The sequence below is a fragment of the Lontra canadensis genome, unplaced genomic scaffold (assembly GCF_010015895.1).
Source record: "Lontra canadensis isolate GAN:19392208 unplaced genomic scaffold, GSC_riverotter_1.0 scaffold107, whole genome shotgun sequence".
Taxonomy (NCBI): domain Eukaryota; kingdom Metazoa; phylum Chordata; class Mammalia; order Carnivora; family Mustelidae; genus Lontra; species Lontra canadensis.
Genome location: NW_022631101.1, coordinates 2739762 through 2760235, shown reverse-complemented (window position 1 = coordinate 2760235; position 20474 = coordinate 2739762). Strand labels below are relative to the sequence as shown.

Below are 20474 nucleotides of genomic sequence, written 5' to 3'. Positions count from 1 at the left end.
ATGGTGGAGTTAGGTCTATCGATTTTATTATTTGTTTTCCCTTTTCGTCCCGGTTTCCGCTCTCCTGCCTTCTCCTGGATTATCTGAATACCTTTTTCCAGTTCTTTTTGAGATTTCGCTCTCCGCAGTTCGGTCTCTAGTACTGCTCTGGGACGGCACCCGCAGGTGCGCTTTCTCAGTCTGTCTGGAGTCTGTAGGGTGTCATGTCACTTCCAGCGGAATCCGTCACCGTTCAGGCCACAAGTCCTTGCCACTCCTCCCACTGTTTTGTGCTGTCGTGGTCACACGGCTTACATCTCCACTCACAAACCCCTCATGGCAATGGCATAACTTTTTTTTTTTTTAAGATTTTATTTATTTATTTGGCAGAGAGAGCGAGCGAGCACAAGCAGGCAGAGTGCCAGGCAGAGGCAGAGAGAGAAGCAGGCGCCCCGCTGAACAAGGAGCCCAATGTGGGACTCGATCCCAGGACTCTGGGATCATGACCCGAGTGGAACGCAGCGGCTAAGCCACCCAGGAGTCCATAACTTTTTTTTTTTTTAAAGATTTTATTTATTTATATGATAGAGATCACAAGTGGGCAGAGGCAGGCAGAGAGAGGGGGGAAGCAGGGTCCCCGCTGAGCAGAGAGCCCGATGCAGGGCTCGATCCCAGGACCCTGAGATCATGACCTGAGCTGAAGTCAGAGGCTTAACTGACTGAGCCACCCAGGCAACCCATAACTTTTGCTTTAAAATCATATACGTTTTAAAGAAACGAAGCAGCTAGATAGTCTTTAGCAATCTTTCCTGAGTTCCAAGCAATCAGCCTGAGTTCCAAGTTTCTCCTGGGATAATGTCCCGAACACCTGGAAGAACGCCCATTAGCATTTTGTGTAGTGTCTTTCTGCCAGTGACAAGTTCTCTTAGTCTTCTTTTATCTAAAAATACTTGTTTTCACTGGTTATAAAATTCTAGGGTCGTTTTCTTGAATCATGGTTGCCCTGCTTGTAATGTGTTGTTTCTGTCAGCTGCTTTCAAGACTTTATTTGAAAAATCTTTGTCTCTTTTTGAGACTGGATAACTCCCATTAATATATTTCCCGCGCAGGGAGTCTCTCATCCCCATTCTATTAGGTCTACCAGTGGATCTTTAGAATCACAGTTACTGCATTGTCAGTGTCAGAACATCCATTTTGTTCTTTAACATTTTTCTATTTCTCTGCTGAGATTTCCTATTTTTCAACATTACACTTTTACCTCAATAAGCACAGTTGTAGTAACTGCTTTAGAGTCCTTGCCTGCTAACTCCAGCACTTGGTTTTTTGTTGTTGTTGTTAACGTAGGCTCCACGCCCAACATGGGGCTTGAACTCACGACCCCGAGATCGGGAGTCGCATGCTCTACCCACTGAGCCAGCCAGGTGGCCCCCTAACACTTGGGTTCTCTTGGTCATCCTGTCTCTTCCCTTGAGAATGAGTCGCATTTCCCTAATTCTATGTGTATTGGGTAATTCTGCCTTGTGTCCAGATGTATGTTAATGTTGTAGACGTTCTGGATTCTGTTATATTCCTCCAAAGAAATGTGAAAGGTCTTGCTGTAGGGATATTTTTACTTGCTAGACTCAGCTTACCGTAGGGGGTGATGGTGTAAATCTGGATCACTTCAGCCCTGCTTGGAGTCAGCCCCACAGATCCACAGCCTGGTGGTCAGCAAGAGACTTGGGCTGAATTTATACAGGTCACTTGGGGGAAGGGAACCTCCCTGGCACTCTCCTTTCCAGTTGCTGTGGTTCCTCTAGGCTCTGTCCTCTGGTTCTTCAGGCCAGGAAAACAGCTGGTTTTCTACCTGAGTCTTGGCTGCCCGGCTATGCCAGGACTGCAGCCCGCCCTCGGGGTGCACACACCAGAAATGAACACACACCAGAAAACTCACCCTGTGGTGAGCTCTTCTTGCAACTTTCAACTCATCCTCTCCCCAAAATCCACCTGCTTTCGAGCACTCTCCAGAGCCTTCCAGTAGTTTCGGGGTTTTTTCGGGTTTTTTTGTTTTTGGCATTTTGTCTAGAATATATAGTTTATTTGCGGAGAAGTGGGGATGGTCGTCTGTTAGAAATTTACTCCACCACACCAGAAACAGAGCCTCTGTATTTTGATAGACCTAAACCTATTATTTTTTTTTAGGCTCCCCACCGAGCAGAGCCCAATGTGGGACTTGATCCCAGGACCCTGAGATCATGACCTGAGCCGAAGGAAGAGGCTTAACCCATTGAGCCACCCAGGTGTCCCTAAACCTATTATATTTTAGGGTTGAAAGTAGAGAACCCTACTCTGCTACACAGGGTAGATGGAAAGAGCCAGAGACCCGGGGACAGTCCAAGTCAGTGACGGCCATATTTTATTTGCAAAGTCCACAAGACTCTGATAAAAGAAGAGAAGGATTAGTTCTTCCAGGGAGAAAGAAAACACTTAAAGTCATCTCTGCTGGCCTTCTCCCTTGGAACCAAGATGCTGAGTGGCTCCCTGGCTTAGCAAAGCAGATGCTCAGAGCACCTGGCAAATGAGGTCCAGAGCTGAACCTCTGCCCCTGGCAAACCACGACCCCTACACCCCAGCAAACTAATCCCAACTTGACGGGCACTCCTCAGCCACCTCCAGTAATTCCACTCTGCAATGGTTGCTTCTGGAAGGGAGAGATTTACTTTTCATTGCTCATGTTGCGTCTTCCATCCTTAAAAACTACGACTGCATGTCTTTGTAAACCTCTCAATTCTGCACTACGCACACCTATTATCTATCCAAACAACAAAGGATACGTAAAAACGCTACCACGCCAGTCTTTTGGAAGGAAACAACATCAAGTGCATTTATACACTCTGTACATAACCGTGGCCTCAGGCTTTGGGGTGTCTTTCCCAAGGGTGTGCAAAGGGAACCAGCTCAATGTCACTCAACAGCAGACTGATCAAACAGCTTACGGGTTCATCTGTGGTTTTGGAATTCAATGTCCAATGCACTGACATGGGTCTCCAAGACACAGTGAGAAAAGGCAATTTGCAGAGAAAGTTATGCATAATAGCAGCTAACACGGAGCAACTTCTCCTCAAAGAATGTATTCGTTCGACCCCCTCATTAACAGAGCGGTGTACTGCGATGGCCCCGTTTCACACATGGGGCAACGGGGAGGCACAAAAAGGTCTCTTGCCCAAGGTCGCATAGCAAGTCGTATGGTCTGGGCTTAAACCTGACAGTCTGGGAAGACTCACTGTCAAACTATGCCAAGAGTGAGCACTGGGAGGTACGTATGAAAGTGGATACAGCTAACATATCCAAAAAGCATCTTACATTTCTCCCCAAAATCCCGTGTTTAGCCAGGAAGTCAGCTGCTCCCGCTACGTGGCCGACGTTGAGCTGCCAGGCCCTATGAGGCAGCGGGAGCCACCCGGTCCTGCCTGCTAGGTTTTCAGTGGCGACTACTAGATCTCAGAACCTTGGGAAGGTAAAGCGCGAGCCTCTGACAAGTACGGGTGCCACTAAGTAAATGTCCACTGAGTGTCTTGTGGAGACGCCTCCCCATCAGCCCACATCCTGCCCCTTAATGTTGGGGCAAGCTGTTCCCTCTTCTGCAGTGTGAGCACGACAGCAGCGTCGACCCCTACGGGGCTGCTGTGAGGGCTCAAACAATTTAGCTGAAGTGCAGGCATTCTGAAAGGGGCCAGGCAGGCGTGCGATCAAAAGTGTTAGCTATTATTAAGCTCTTTTGACTTGCCAACTCCAACCTAAGTCTCCATTCTTCCATCTACAAAGGGCAACCAGGACATACCTCAACAGACACACACGTTTGTATTTACCAAAACATACGCAAGAAACTGACAAGCATCTACACTGCAAAGGGAAACCACGAGACGTGGGGCTCTGATGGGACCGAGAGCTTTTTAACGTTGTAATGTTAACCTTTGCGTGTTTTTTTTCTTTCTTTTTTTCGAGTAGCACCTATTCCACTAGAATGTTTCAAGGCTTCGACTTAACAGGGTCTGGCTACTAGGTATCACCCTCAGACAACAGAAGTGGGATACGGAGCGGAGAAACCTGGCAGCCCCAAAGACAGCCCCCTTCCTCTCATTTGGAAACTCGAGCTTCCCGAAAATATTTGTTACCTTCACAGATTAGATCCTCCTTCCCAAGTAGCTACGAATCTCCTGGAGGTATGAGAAACCACAGGACCATCACTGTGCTCTTCCTGGAGACTTGGCGAAATCTATTTTTATCATAATACGAACGTGTAACATGGGAGAAAATGAAATTTGAAATGAGAATAAAGACTGTTCTCGCCTGCGGCTGGCAGCTTCCAGCGCCCACCCCAGATTCCCAAGGGGTCTTTTCCGATGACTCGATTTCTGCCATGAAAGGTACAGGGGCGGAAAAGTTTGAGAAGCTTCTGGGAAGATTCTGTGATGACAATTTTGTTTTTATCCATCCAGATCCACCTGCTCCCCCTTGTGACCAAGGCCCCACACTGCAAAGTAAGAGGGTGTCGGCTCCATCTGTCAAAGACAGGGTGAGAGTCATGAATTGCTAAAAACACTACCCTTGGTGCCCCTTAGTTGACACTGACGGGGTCAGGAAAGGGGCCCCTCCAGAAACACAGTCCTAGCCTCACCCAGGGAGGAGGAGAGGGGACCGAGGGAGGGTCAGGGAATTAAGTGCCTCCTTCCTGTGGAGACCTATTTTTTTTTTTTTTTCCTTTTCTTTTCTTCTGCAGCAGGACTGAAATAGGAAAGGAGGGGAGTTTGTTCGAACTGGCCAGACTCACAGCTCACACAATTTTATAAGAAAGAGAAACCCTAGGACGATGGTGGGAGCTGGAGCACGCGCGGGCGGTCAACTCAAAGACAAACCCGCCATCCCGAACCAGTGAAGGCTTTGGCCCCTGCCAGCCATGGGACTTGTGGCACATGATTGAAGTGTCACTTAGCTCTCATACGGAGCCCCTGCCCACTCGGACCGCGCACAGGGCCTGCTGCACAGGGGATCCCCACGGAAGGCAGCATCAGTATCACATCTTTTATTTCTTCCCCATTAATTTAACTCTTGTCACCGAGAATAGCCACTATTGAACTGAATTAGTCACAGTTGGAACAAGAAGCTTCTACGTACTCGAGAATTTGAGGCACCTGACTCTTGCTGCATTACCCAGAAAAACAGTGGCAGGAATGGTGACGGAGGGGAGGAGTCTCTGCGTCACACTGAAGCATCCAGTGCTTTTTCTTTAGGTTAGAAAAGGCTACTGATAGGATCACTCCCTCGTCACCGGAAGGCGCTTGTAATGTGGAAAAATAAATAAACAAATCCTAAAGCAAATAACTTTATTTCTATCATTCCTTCTTAAAGAACCAAGGAAACGTAGAAAATATAAAAAACACACAAACAGCTGCAATTCGGGGGGTAAAGGAAGGACTGACAGAGCCGTCGAAAGCAATGGGCTCCAGGACGATCTGAGTTGCATCAGGGATGGGGGGTGGACGGGGCTCTGGTAAGACAGGCTCCTATGTCCTAGCTGGGGCCCTGATACCTCAGAATCCTCAGGAGGTGACACCCTGGAATCTGCCTTTTTAAAACAAGTCTTCCCGCTAATACTCACTTTGCAAGTGAATATTACCAGAGTTCCCTAATGCCCAAGGAACTCTGGTAACATTTCCTCTCTTCCGAAATCCAGGCTGAAACCCAACTAATCCTGAACTAAAACTCAAGAACAGCACACCAGAGACCACCTGTTGTTTTTCAGGATCTCAAACTCTGGAGGAAACACATTCCACTTGCCCTGTCTTTCCCTCTCTGGGGCACCTGTCTGCATGTGGAACGGCGGCTCCGCTAGTGTTTCACCCGGCCCGGCCTCGTTCCCCACCTGGAGTCATGCTCTTCTCCGCATGACATCAGGCAGGAGGGAGTCCACGGAGGTGGCGAGAGGATCGCAAGCAACAAGGCGTGCCTGTCCCTGGTAGGCGTCTCCTGCCGAAGCTCGGAGGGCTGGCGATGCCATGGCGGCCCCAGGACAGGGGGATGCGTCAGAGGGGGTGTACAGGTGACGCCGGCACGCAGCCCTTGACGGTGTGGGATGGAGACACCGGTTCCTAAGCCCCTTGCTGAGCAGCTGCTGGTGCATGGAAGTTGCACATCTGGACAAGGTCATTGCTCATGGGAAATGGTTTGTACTAGTCCAGTGGCCTCACTTTCCCCCCGCCTGGAGCAGCCTTCGTCGGGGGGAGGGGACAGGGCACACGTGCGGTCAGGCTGCAGGTCAGTATCTCCAGGATGGCCAAGTCTTGGGTTCACTTGGGGCCGAGGCACTCCACAATCCCACTGCCCTTCATCCCATCAAAAAAGAAGAAGTTGTTGTGAGGAGGGTCCCTCTGAGACAGGGCCTGGGAAGAAAAACAAGACGAGGGTTCAGCTCAGATGCTTTCAAAAAAAAGAAAAAGAAAAAAGAAAAAGCCCTCAAAAACCAGATCTTCTAGAACTTGGCAGCAGTCTTCAAGAGAGGCTGGTTTTGCTCCCCAGGGGGTCACTGGCTACGTCTAAGCCATGACCGTGTCTAAGCCACGACCGTGACTGCCACGTCTCTCTGCGCTGTCCCCCATCACTCGTTTGTCTCTGGACAGATCGTTTAGCCTCTCTGAACCTCATTTTCCCTGTGTGAAATGGAAACAGCACACGTACTGTCCTCGGCATTAAGAGAGATGCTGCTCCTGAGCCATGTGAAACGACGCCCCACCCGGAGCAGCGCCGGGCGAGCGGCCGGGGTGACTGCGCATGGCTGTCCGACTGAGGACAGCGGCGCGCCATCAGCTGCGGGACACACTGGAAGAGCCAGGCGCGGATCTTCCAGAAGGAGACATGCTGCCTGCCTTCGTCGGCACGACAGGCCGGGGCTGGGATCCAGAGAACCTTAGAGGTGCTATTTAGCCTGGAAATGGTGATTAACTTGTGGGGTTAACAGAAGCACAGGGCACTTTAAAGGTGCAGCTAGACCTCCTGAAATCACGTGCTGAATCATGTGTGTACATGTGTGTACTGGAGAAAGGACTCATGGGTGTCAGTGAGTCTTCTAAGAGGTTCTTAACTCAAAAAGGGCTGCCATTTAAAGACGAGGACGTCGCCCAAGCGCGCCGCTGAGCAGGATTCAAAGGCCTGTCATTCACGGAGCAGGACCGCTTCCACAAGGTTAGGAATGCACCCCAAACACCCTGAACTTCGCTTTGAATCGAGCACCATTCTCAACCTATTTTTTCCCCTGTAAAACGGGAGCAATTACACCTCCTTCAAGTGTTATTCATCCATCCGTCCATGGAAAACTTCTAGAGCATCTCCTCTGTGCCCAGTATCCTAGCAGGTACTGAGGCTTCTAAGGCACGGTTAAGACAGAGGCCCGCTTCTCTGGGCTCACACGCAAAAAGGCAAATCAACAGCACATGCCTGCTACAGTTTTTGGTGAACATGAGATGCGATCGAGCTTGTGATGTGTCTGGGACATGACAAATTCTCCAAAAGTGCAAGCTGCCATGACCACCAGGAGCCAGGGGTCCCTTACCACAATCTGAGGACCCCAAGCACCCAGCCAGGTGGACGGGCCCAAGAGCCCGCAGTCAGAACTCCTAGATCCTAGAACTCAAGTTACAGGACATGACACAACGGAAGCCAGTAGGGCCGCCACCCCCACCGTCCGCGCTATACGGCAGACTGGAGGCCTAGCGGGGGACAGTGGGAGACAAAAGGAAGACTGACACTTAAGGAAGCATGACAGGATGGAGTATGTGGTGTTTGGAATGATGGAAGGAGGAAAACCAAGAGGATTCGGAGGGAAGGGAGTTACATTTGCCCTCCATGCCCTAGTTTACTTGTTACGGATGGTCAGATGGTCCTCAGGAGAGGGGGAGGGTCCTGCGGCCTTCAGACTGTGGGACCCTGGTGCCAGCTGGCTGAAGGCTGAATCGTGTTCAGTAAGGGGCGGGGTGGTGGGGACAAGACACCAGGCCATGGGGTGAACATGGGGCAAAAGGTAAAGTGCTTCCCAAGCAAGATGGGGGTAGGGGGAGATTCCAAACACACCCAGCAACCAAGAATGCAGAGTCCTCTGGCTGTCTGGGATAAACAGAAACAAGATGCGGGTAACAGCTGTCCCCAGCAGGCAGGAAGGAGGGGGCCGCATTAGAGGTTAGGACTGGGACGCAGGGAAGCCACCGCAAACAATGGGGTCAAGGCCAGCCACCCTGATCCTTAATCTCCATCCCACATGAAAATCGCAGGGAGCAGCTTCTTGGTGAGATGTACAATGTGAGGCTGAAGGCACAGAGATAGTGCCCAGGTCCATGCAGACAGCGCCTGAAGCACGAGGGCCGAACGGCGAAGGGCACAGGCCCAGAAACCAGACTGCCTGGGCTCAGATCCCGGCACTTGTCTGCACCTTTGCTCTCCCTTTATGTAGCGGGTGCTCACAGAAGTCCTACCTCAGAGGGCTCTTGTGAGGAAAAGACAAGTGTATCCTTGTGAAGAATACAGGGTAGGCATTTCAGTAAGCACTGTTACTGTTTTTGTCACTGCAGGCTACAAAAATGAGTATGTTCCCTTATGACTCTCCCATCATGGCGCTCCTTCCTCCTGAGTCTGTCCATAGGCGGCCTCAGAATCCTTCTCCACAGTCTCCTGAGCAGCCACAGCGGACTCCTCAGACTGGGCACAGGATTTTCACAGCAGTCTGAACTAAGCAGAAGGCATGAGCAAGGAAACAGGTGTGGCCATCGCATCCCTCTCTTCTTCTCTCTCTGAATCTCCCTGGGGCTCTAGTCCCTATTCCCTAGGACATAGAAAGCCGGATTTAGGGAGAGAATTTGGTCCAGAGAAAAGGATCAGGAAACACAGAGAGAGAGAGAAAGAGAGAAAGAGAAAAGAGCCTTAGGGAAGGCAGGACTATCAAACTGAGTCAAATGTCTCCAGAGCAAATTTACTGACTTCAAGAGAGAGTAGCGAGAGCTGGATCTCCAAAGTCCCCGTGAACTCAAACACATCATATAAACAAGCGTGGAAAATCACTTAACTAGGCACGACTCTGCTCCATGAAAGAAAAGGACAAACCATCATCGCAAATCTAACGAAGCAGTCGAGAACCTACGAAAGGCAGACTGAGTGTCTTTGGGCAAATATCAAAGCCCCAAAGAAAGTATCTGGGGACATGCTATAATTCTGACGACCAAAATGTTCCAGAAGAGACTCAAAAGGCTGGCCGTGCTTGTTATTGGTTACGTGAGCCCAAGTGAAATATTTTGCTTCTGAGAGGGATGATGACACCAAACCTAATGTAGTCAGAGGTCACCCTCTCTGAGGCCTTGTGGGGCTGCTGGGACAGTACACATGCCCCACTGGTACTGGGTGTCCCTTCTGAACTCACACTCTGGCTGTGTGCATCAACGGGAGGGAGCTCTGATGCCACGGTCGCGGACTGAGAAAAACCACATGAAGTAGGAGTTAAGAGCACAGGTTTTGGCACCCATCTCCAGGCCTCAGTGTCCCCCCCTTTAAATGGCGATCATGACAGTATCCATTTCACAGAGCTGCGAGAAGCAGAACACATGGCACATCCCATAAGCACCACGGAGCTCATGACTGTAGTCCAGGGAAAGTCTGCAGGTAGGACTGGAAGGACACAGTGCCCAGTTCCGGGCTCGGCACAGAGTAGACGCGCAGAGATCACCTGTTGTATGCTCATCTGCACGGGCTGGACAGAACAGGACAACGTGCAGAGGTGAAGAAGGAAAAAGGCAGGGCATGAAATGAGAATGACGGGGGTCAGAGAAACCAGGCAGCCCTTGGAGGCGGCCGTGGGTTCTCCCAGTTGGCGCACGGACAAGGTCACGGTGGAGCAACGATCTTCGGCTCCAAAGGGTCTCTTTACCTTCACAATTTCCTGGGCCAAGATTCCTCCAACCACTGCACACACTGGGGCCATCTCGGAGAAGCAGTACCTAGAAGAGAAGACAAATGAACTGGAGCCCTGAGGAAGAGGAAGGCTGCGAGGACATCTGACAAAGGTCGGTAGTGGGCTTGCCTGAATGGAAACACCTCCTACCAGGAGGAGTCAGTTCAGATGCCAATCCTAATGCTGGCACCGAGGTGTGAAAACGAAATCTGCTCCAATTAAGTTACAATTTTTTTGTTTAAGTTAAAGGAAAGACTATATCCGTGCTTCCTAAAAATAAGGTCGAACAAATATCAGATGTTTCAGTGCCCCGGTCACATTCTCGCAATTCTCTTCTTACCCTCAATGGGCAGTGGGCTTCTATCTGCTATTCCCAGACAACTGTCAGGGAGAAGGCCTGTGTTAACATGCAGGAGGCAAGGGAAATCTGGGGCCTGTAATGAAGCATGGGGGCACAAAGCCTCTGCTACTCACAGAGATACCAACCCTTGTGGGTTGGGATGGGGCATCCAGAGGACAAATCTTAGCTAATACTGTCACCTGCCCCTCCAAATTACTGCTCCTGGGCACGACAACCCACTTCCACCACCTCCCCAGAGGAAGTGAACTCTGCCAGTTCCCAGCACTGAACACAGAAGGTATTTTTTAAATGAGCAAAGTGGAACAGAGAGAAGTTAAAGGGAAAGCTTCCCTAAGGAACCCTACCACTGGAAGACACCTCCAATCTTCCCAATGTGGTAAACACCCTTCCTAATTTTTAAACGTGCACATATCTAAACATATATAATTTAAAACCCAAGTAATAATAATCATTATTCATTCTGCTCTGTACCCTACTGATGGATATTTAAGCTGCTCAACATTGCAAACATACATCTTTGGCATAGGTGTCCAATAATTCCTTTAAAAAAAAAAAGATTTTATTTATTTGATAGAGAGAGAGAGAGAGAGAGTGAGCAAACAAGCATAAGCATGTGCGGCTGCAGGCAGAGGGAGACAGAGAAGCAGGATCCCCACTGAGCAGGGAGCCTGATGCAGGGGTTCGATCCCAGCACCCTGGGATCACGACCTGAGCCAAAGGCAGACACTTAGCTGCCCGAGCCACCCAGGCGGCCCAGTGTCCAGTTAATGCTTTATGACAAATTCTTAAATATAGAATTTTGGGGTCCTGACACATTGTGCCAAAATCCCCTCCAGAAAAGCTTTACCATTTCAACTCCCACCAACTGTGTGTGAAGCTGCCCATCTCCTCACACCCTGGTGGGATGGGCACTGCCATCTCTGCAACCACGGAAGTTAACTTTTCCTCTGGATTATCAAGTTCCTTGAGAGAACATAAAACTAATAGAGAACTATACCAAGGGCACCTGGGTGGCTCAGTCATTAAGCCTCTGCCTTTGGCTCAGGGTCCTGGGATCGACCACATCAGGCTCCCTGCTCAGCGGGAAGCCTACTGCTTCCTCTCCCACTCCCCCTGCTTGTGTTCCCTCTCTCCCTATGTCTCTGTCAAATAAACAAACAAAATCTTAAAAAGAGAGAGAGAGAGAGAGAGAACGAACTATACCAAAGAAAAACTGGTCACCCATAATCCCACTACTCAAAGATAATCAAATGTGGAAATATTTTTCCTTTAAAAAATATTCCTATATTCTGTGCAATCAGACTATACAATTTAATATTCTGCTTTTTTTTTCTCTCAAAAAGCATATCATCTCAACAAAATGCCAGGAAACCTAACCAGGAACATACAGAAAGGATTATACACCATAACTAAGTGGGATTTACAACCAGGAATGCAAAGTTGGTGTACTATCTGAAAAATCAATGCAGTATTGCCATATTACACAAATAAAGGGACCATAAACACATGATCATCTCAAGTGACAGAGGAGAAAAAAAAGCACTTGACAAAATCCAGCACCTCTTCATGATAAAAACACTCAACAAACCGGGAATAGAGGGAAATTCCTTCCACCCGATAAAGGGCATCCATGAAAAATCCACAGCGAACATTGTACTTAATGGTGAAAGACTGAAAGCTTTCTTCCTAAGATCAGGAATAAGACAAGGATGTCTGCTCTCACCACTTCTATCTGACATTGTACTAGGGGTTCCAGCCAAAGCAATCAAGGAAAAATAAACAAGACTGCCAGACTGGAAAGGAAGAAAATACATATTCACAGCATATAGAAAATACTAAGGAATCCGCAGAAAAATTATTCTAACTATGAAATTATTCGGCAAGGCTACAAGAGACAAGATCAATATACAAAAATTTAATTGTATTTCTATACATTAGAGATGAACATTCAGAAAATGAAATTAACACCTCCATTTACAATACCACCCAAAAGAATAAAATATTTAGGAATAATTAACAATAGTTATGTAAAACTAATATCCTGTAGACTACAAAACATTGATGAAAAAAACAAAAGATATAAATAAATGGAAAGATATTCCATGTTCATGGATCAGTACACTTAACACTGTTAAGGTGGCAATACTCCCCAAATATAATCTATATATTTGGCACAATCCCAACCAAAATTCTTGCTGCCTTATTTGTAGAAATGCAAATTTCTACATCCTAAAAATTCATCTGGGAATGCAAGAGACCCAGACTAGTCAAAAGAGTCTTGAGAAAAAACAAAGCTGAAGAAATCACATGTCCCAATTTTACAACTTATTACTACTACTGCTGCTACTATTACAAATCAACAGCAATCAAGACACTGTGGTACTTTTTTTTTTTTTAAAGATTTATTTATTTATTTATTTATTTGATGGGGAGAGAGAGAGAGAGATATCACAAGCAGGCAGAGAGGCAGGTAGAGAGAGAGAGAGGAGGAAGCAGGCTCCCTGCCAAACAGAGAGCCCGATGCGGGGCTCGATTCCAGGACCCTGGGATCATGACCTGAGCCAAAGGCAGAGGCCTAACCCACTGAGCCACCCAGGCGCCCAACGCTGTGGTACTTTTATCTATACAGAGAGACATATATATCAGTGAAATAGAAGTATGAGAATCCAGAACAAGAATTACATATATGTTCAACTGATTTTTTTTTTTTAAAGATTTTATTCATTTATTTGACAGAGATCACAAGTAGGCAGAGAGGCAGGCAGAGAGAGGAGGGGGGAGCAGGCTCCCCGCCGAGCAGAGAGCCCAATGCAGGGCTTGATCCCAGGACCCTGGGATCATGACCCGAGCAGAAGGCAGAGGCTTTAACCCACTGAGCCACCCAGGAGCCCCTGGTCAACTGATTTTTGACAAGGGTGAAAAGACCATGGGTCTTTTGGGTCTCCACATGCAAAAGAATTAAGCTGAACCCCTACCTCACATCATGCACAAAAGCCGACTCAAAAATGACTTATGGTGGGGCACCTGGGTGGCTCAGTGGGTTAAAGCCTCTGCCTTTGGCTCAGGTCATGATTCCAGGGTCCTGGGATCGAGCCACACATCAGGCTCTCTGCATAGCGGGGAGCCTGCTTCCTCCTCTCTCTGTGCCTGCCTCTCTGCCTACTTGTGATCTCTGTCAAATAAATAAATAAAATCTTAAAAAAAATAAATGCAAATCAAAAAAAAGTGAAATACAATTTATTACTCACTAAGGTTAAATTAACAGACAATAACACTTGCTGGTAAGGATGTGGAGACACTGGAAGCCACATAAAGTGCTGGTGGACTGGTAAAGTGGAAGACAGTCTGGCAGTTTCTCAAGACGTTAAACATAGAATTACCATATGAATCATCAATTCCACTCTTAGTTCTACACACCCAAGAGAAATAAAATCTTGTGCTCACACGAAAACATGTGAATGTTTATAGTGGCTTTAGTCTCTAATTGCCCCAAACTGGGAACAATGCAAATGTCCTTCATCTGGTGAACAAACTGGTACATCCATGTAGTGGACGACTGCTCAGCATAAGAAGAAATGAGCGATCCCCTCATACAACATGGATCAACTTCAAGTGAATTAAGCTAAGTGAAAGAAGCCAGACTCAAAAACTTACACATACTGAATGACTGCATTTTATGTTACACTATTGGATAAGGGAGAACTACAGGGATAGAGAACAGATCAGCTGCCTTGTTATCAACACACTACAAGGGAATTTTTTTTTTTTTAAGATTTTTATATATTTGACAGAGAGAGACACAGAGAGAGAGGGAACACAAGCAGAGGAGTGGGAGACGGAGAAGCAGGCTTCCTGCTGAGCAGGGAGCCTGATGCAGGGCTCAATCCCAGGACCCCGGGATCATGACCTGAGCCGAAGGCAAACGCCTAACAACTGAACCACCCAGGAGCCCCTGATTTCATGGAACTTTAAAAACAAAACAACTGACAACTATATGGTCAACTAATCTTTGAAAAAGCAGGAAAGGATATCAAATGGAGAAAAGACAGTCTCTTAAGCAAATGGGTGTTGGGAAAACCAGACATAAACAGGCAGAAGAATGAAACTGGACCACTTTCTTTCTTTCTTTTAAAGATTTTATTTGAGAGACATCCTGAGACAGAGTGAACACAAGCAAGGGTGGAAAGAGCAGAGGGAGAGGGAGAAGCAGACCAGGGAGCCTGATGCGAGTCTGGATCCCAGGACCCCAGGATCATGACCTGAGCCGAAGGCAGACACTTAAAGGACTGAGCCACCCAGACACCCCTCGACCACGTTGTAACACCACACACAAAAATAAATTCAAAATGGATGAAGGACCATCAAAATCCTAGAGGAGAACATAGGCATAAACCTCACCGACCTCAGCCACAGTAATATTGGGACTCCATTGAGATGAAAAGTTTCTGCACAGTGAAGGGAACAACAAAACTAAAAGGCAACCTAGAGAATGGGAGGAGGGATTTGCAAATGACACATATGATAAAGGATTAGTATACAAAATCTATAAAGAACGTAACCAAACTCAACAGCCAAAAAAACCAAAGAATCCACTTAAGAAATGGGCAGAAGACATGAATAAACACTTTTCCAAAGACATCCAGATGGCTACTGGACACATGAAAAGATGCTCCACATCACTCATCAGTAGGGAAATACAAATCAAAACCACGATGAGATACCACCTCACAACTGTCAGAATGGCTAAAATTAACAACAGAAGCAACAACAGGTGTTGGTGAGGATGTGAAGAAAGGGGAACCCTCTTGCCCTGTTGGTGGGAATGCAAACTGGTGCAGCCACTCTGGAGAAGAGTTTAGAGGTTCCTCAAAACGTTGAAAATAGAAATGACCTATGATCTAGCAACCGCACTACTAGGTATTTCCCCAAAGGACACAAGAATACAGATTTGAAGGCGGACATGCACCCCGATGCTTATAGCAGCATTATCGACAATGTCAAACTATGGAGAGAGCCCAAGTGTCCATCAACTGATGATGGGTATTAAGAGGATGTGGTGTGCGCGCACGTGTGCGCGCGCACACACACACACGCAGGAATATTATTTGGCCATCAAAAAGAATGCACTCTTCCACACGCAATGACGTGGACGGAGCTAGAGTGTATTCTGCTAAGTGATATAAGTCAGCCGGAGAAAGACAAATACCATATGATCTCATTTATATGTGGAATTTAAGAAAGAAAACAGACAAACATATGGAAGGGGGAAAAGAAAAAAAAGAAAAAAAGAGAGAGAAACAAGCCATAAGTGACTTTTTTTTTTTTTTTTAAAGAGTTTTTATTTACTCACTTGAGAGAGAGAGAGAGAGAGACCAAGAGAGCACAAGCAAGGGGAGAAGGAGAAGCAGACCCCCCCAACCCCGCTGCCGCTGAGCTGGGAGCCTGATATGGGGCTCGATCCCAGGACCCTGGGATCATGACCTGAGCTGTGGCAGAAGCCCAACCATCTGAGCTACCCAGGCGCCCCACCATAAGTGACTCTTAACGACAGAGAACAAACGGAGGAGACGAGTGGGGGATGAGCTAGATGGGTGATGGGTATTAAAGAGAGCAGCTGGAATGAGCACGCATGTTATATGTCAGTGACGTATCACTGATTTCTACTCCAGGAACTAACAGTGCACTATAGGTTAACAAAATTTACATAATAAAAAATTTTTTAAAATTCTTAAAAAATTCAACAAAAGAAATAACCCAATTGAAAAAAAAAACAAAAAACAAAACAAAAAAAACCCTGGGACATCTGGGTGGGTTGGTTGGTTAACTGTCTGCCTTTGGCTCAGGTCATGATCCCAGGGTCTGGGGATCGAGTCCCACATCAGGCTCTTCACTCTGCAGGGAGCCTGCTTCTCCCTCTGCCTCTCCACTCTACTCATTCTCTTAAATAAAATCTTTTTTTTTTTTTTAAGATTTTATTTATTTATTTGACAGAGATCTCAAGTAGATGGAGAGGCAGGCAGAGAGAGAGAGAGAGAGGAGGAAGCAGGCTCCTCACTGAGCAGGAAGCCTGGCGCAAGACTTGAATCCAGGATCTTGGGACCATTACCTGAGCCAAAGGCAGACGCTTAACCAACCGAGCCACTCAGGCGCCTCTGTATATAAGTTTTTTTAAAAAAGATTTCATGTCATCTCTTATGTATGGATGGATGGATGTCACCTCTACACAGAGGACGTCTACCTCCAACGTGGCTCAAATTCACAAGTTGAAGAGTCACAGGCTCTTCCAACTGAGCCATTCAGGTACCCTGCTATGTATGATTAAACAAACAGACAAAACCACCAAAAATACAAACAAACAAAAAAAACCCCATTGACAAAAAAAATAAATAAATAAATAAAAATACCACTAAGGAAACAAATCTAAATAATAAAAATTAAACAAGACTGGGCGCCTGGGTGGCTCAGTGGGTTAAGCCTCTGCCTTCGGCTCAGGTCATGATCTCAGGGTCCTGGGATCGAGTCCCACATCGGGCTCTCTGCTCAGCAGGGAGCCTGTTTCCCTCTCTCTCTCTCTCTGCCTGCCTCTCCATCTACTTGTGATCTCTCTCTGTCAAATAAATAAATAAAATCTTAAAAAAAAAAAATTAAACAAGACAAAACAAGCACCAACTGAAGAAACAATCACATGAATCCAGAATACAGGACATTCTACAATTTAACTGGCCCAGACTTTAAAAAAAAAAAAAAAAAAAGTGGTCAATTGTTCTAGATTGAGAGTTGGAAAATGTTCTCTGTAAAGTAATTGACAGTAAATATTTTTGGCTTTATACGCCATATGGTCCCTGTTTAAACTCTTTAAGTCTGCTGTTAAAGAGTTTTAAAGGGGCGCCTGGGTGGCTCAGTGGGTTAAAGCCTCTGCCTTCGGCTCAGGTCATGATCCCAGGGTCCTGGGATCTAGCCCCACATCGGGCTCTCTGCTTAGCGGGGAGCCTGCTTCCTCCTCTCTCTCTCTGCCTGCCTCTCTGCCTACTTGTGGTCTCTATCAAAAAAAAAAAAAAAAAAAAAAAAAAAAAAAAATCTTTAAAGAGTTGTAAAAACTCTACAAAAGCTGTCACAGATAATACATAAATGAGTAGGTGTGGAGTAAAACTTTATTTACAAAACCAGGCGGCAAGCTGTAGTGTGCCAGCTCCTAGACGAAGAGTCAGAACCAAATGCAGCTGATGGACTTGGATGCGTCCTTAAGCATCACGTCATCAGTGCGGCCCTTCCCCTGGAAGAAAAAGCAAAATATTAACAACTGAAGCTAGCTGAGTGTATTCACTACTGTCTGATTCGTTTTGTTTTTCTGTATACTTGGCGCTTTTCAGAATAAACATTTATCTGTGCACTGTTCTGTGTCATTAACTCTTTAATGCCTTTCCAATTTCACTTTTAAATATGATAATAAATATCTTATTTATTTAGCTACACACCAGCATGGAGCCCCACGCAGGACTCAAACTCACGACCCTGAGATCAAGCCCTGAGCTAAGATCAAGAGTCAAATGCTTAACCGCTGAGTCACTCCACACGGCCCATGAATATCCTCTGTACCAGAAATACTGGGTTCACATTATTTCTTCATGGTATAGTCTCATTATCAAGGAGAATGACTGGGCCCAAGAGAGAACACTGTAATGACTCCTGATACGTATTTCCAAACTGCTTCCTAAAAAGACTGCACCTTTTTGAAACACCCTTGTGAACGACTATATGGGTCTTTTTAAAAAAATCTGCAAAGGATTTTGTTGACTTTATATATGCTAAGAAAATGTGTAAGAAGATATAATAACAAAGGGTCAGTGGTTTTCCCTGGGTAATAGAATTATGAGTGCTTTTCATCTCTGAATTTATTTGGTACTATATCAGATTTTCCACAACATGCATACTATTTCTGTAATTTAAAAAACCAGTAATGGGGTGCCTGGGTGGCTCAGCGGGTTAAAGCCTCTGCCTTCGGCTCAGGTCATGATCCCAGGGTTCTGGGATCAAGCCCCGCATCGGGCTCTCTGCTCAGCAGGGAGCCTGCTTCCTCCTCTCTCTCTGCCTGCCTCTCTGCCTACTTGTGATCTCTGTCAAATAAATAAATAAAATATTAAAAAAAAAAAAAACAACCCAGTAACTTCACAAAAGGATAAATATGGTAGGATTCTGCTTACATGAAATACCTAGACTAATTAAATTCATAGAGACAGAAAGCAGAACAGAGGTAATTACCAGAGGCTGGGGGAAGTCAGAATGGGAAGTTATTGTTTAATGGGCAAAGATTTTCAGTTTAGGATGAAAAAGTTCTGGAAATGGAGAGTAGTAATGTCTGCACAACAATGTGAATAAACTTAATGCTGATGAATTGGAACATTTTTAAAAAAGATTTTACTTATTTATGTGACAAGGAGAGATCACAAGTAGGCAGAGAGGCAGGCATATGGGGTAGGAGGAAGCAGGCTCCCTGCTGAGCAAAGAGCCCGATGCAGGGCTCGATCCCAGGACCCTGGGATCATGATCTGAGCTGAAGGCAAAGGTTTTAATTCACTGAGCCACCAGGCACCCCTTTAAGATTTTATTTTTAAGTAATCTCTGTACTCAATGTGGGGCTCAAACTCACAACCCCGAGATCACTCCACCAACTGGAGTTGCACACTCCACCAACTAAACCAGCCAGGTGCCCTCGAATGTACATTTAAGAATGGTCTGGAGCGCCTGGGCGGCTCAGTCAGTTAAGCAGCCAACTGTTGGTTTCAGCTCGGGTCAGAGTCTCCAGGTGGGGAGACTGAGCCCTGCTCTGGGCTCTGTGCTCAGTGGAGAGTAGACTTCAGGACTCTCTCTCGCCCTCTGCCCCTCCCCCCAGGCTCTCCCTCTAAAATAAATAAACCTCAGAAAAAAATGTTTAAAGGGGGGCGCCTGGCTGGCTCAGGGGGCAGAGCATGAGACTCTTAACCTTGTGGTTGTAAATTTGAACCCCACACTGGGTATGGAGATTACTTAAAAATTAAAAAAGAAAAGAAAAAAAAAAGGGTTAAAATGCTACATTTTATATTGTGTATATTTTGCCAAATTAAAAAAAATTAAACAATAAAAGTTATATTACTTATACAAATTATGAATGTTTATAATAGTGACAAAGTATCTACAACTTAAACACCCACCAACATAATGGTTAAGTAAATTACCAGCTATCCCACAGTGAGACAGGAAGCACCAGTGAGGCTATCTGTGTGTTTGCTGCAAACAGGCCCATGATATGCCGAAAAAAATAAGGCTATCATATATTAAGCATGATCTCATTTTGATATTTTTAAAAAGAGAAAAAAATATATGAATAAATAGTAAATAGAGGGGCGCCTGGGTGGCTCAGTGGGTTGACTGCCTTCGGCTCGGGTCATGATCTCAGGGTCCTGGGACTGAGTCCCGCATCGGGCTCTCTGCTCGGCGGGGAGCCTATTTTCCCCTCTCTCTCTGCCTGCCTCTTTGCCTACTTGTGATCTCTTTCTCTGTCAAATAAATAGATTAAATTAAATTAAAAAATCTTTAAAAAAAAAAAAAAGTAAAGAGAGAAGCCTCTGAGATAAACCCTGACACATCACCAGTGGCCATGTCTCAGCGGCAGGACTATGAATGATGCTGTTCTTTTAACACTTTCTGGAAATGGGCAACTGTTACTTTCTTTTTTCCTTTTTTTCTTTTTTAAGGTTTTATTTATTTGACACAGAGAGAGAGAGATTGACAGTGAGAGAAGGAACACAAGCAGGGGAAGTGGGAGAGGCAGACAGACTCCCACAGAGCAGGAAGACTGATGCGGGGCTCCATCCCAGGACCCTGGCATTATGACGTGAGCCGAAGGCAGACGCTCAACTGAGGCACCCAGGCGCTCCCAAACTGATACTTTCATAATCAGAAAAGCAATAAAACTTTCTGAAAGAGAAAAAATGACCTGACATAAAGGACAGTTTCTGAAAGCACAGAGAGATGAGAGGAAAGAAGGCTTGTGCACAGCTTTCCAGATTCAAGTGGGCACACCCTGCTCAGAGCTGGCCGCCGGCAATTCGTGAGAGGAGCTCAGCTGCCAGACGGCGGCTCATTTCCTCGCCAGCACCCCGGGCCCATCTCAGGCCTTATCTTCACCTA

At 46.4% G+C, this 20474-nt stretch overlaps 1 protein-coding gene across 1 annotated transcript in view; it reads right to left on the bottom strand.

Annotated features, from left to right (window-relative positions):
• Positions 1–5632: 5632 nt before the first annotated feature.
• The window catches only part of SAE1 (SUMO1 activating enzyme subunit 1), an 81067-nt gene continuing 66225 nt past the window's right edge, over positions 5633–20474 (bottom strand). Inside the window, exons 8-9 of the mRNA XM_032838940.1 lie at positions 9923–9992; positions 5633–6398 (exon numbers count right to left, since the gene is read on the bottom strand). Coding sequence (XP_032694831.1) covers positions 6306–6398; positions 9923–9992 — 163 coding nt within the window. The 3' untranslated portion in view covers positions 5633–6305. The remainder of the gene's footprint in view (positions 6399–9922; positions 9993–20474) is intronic.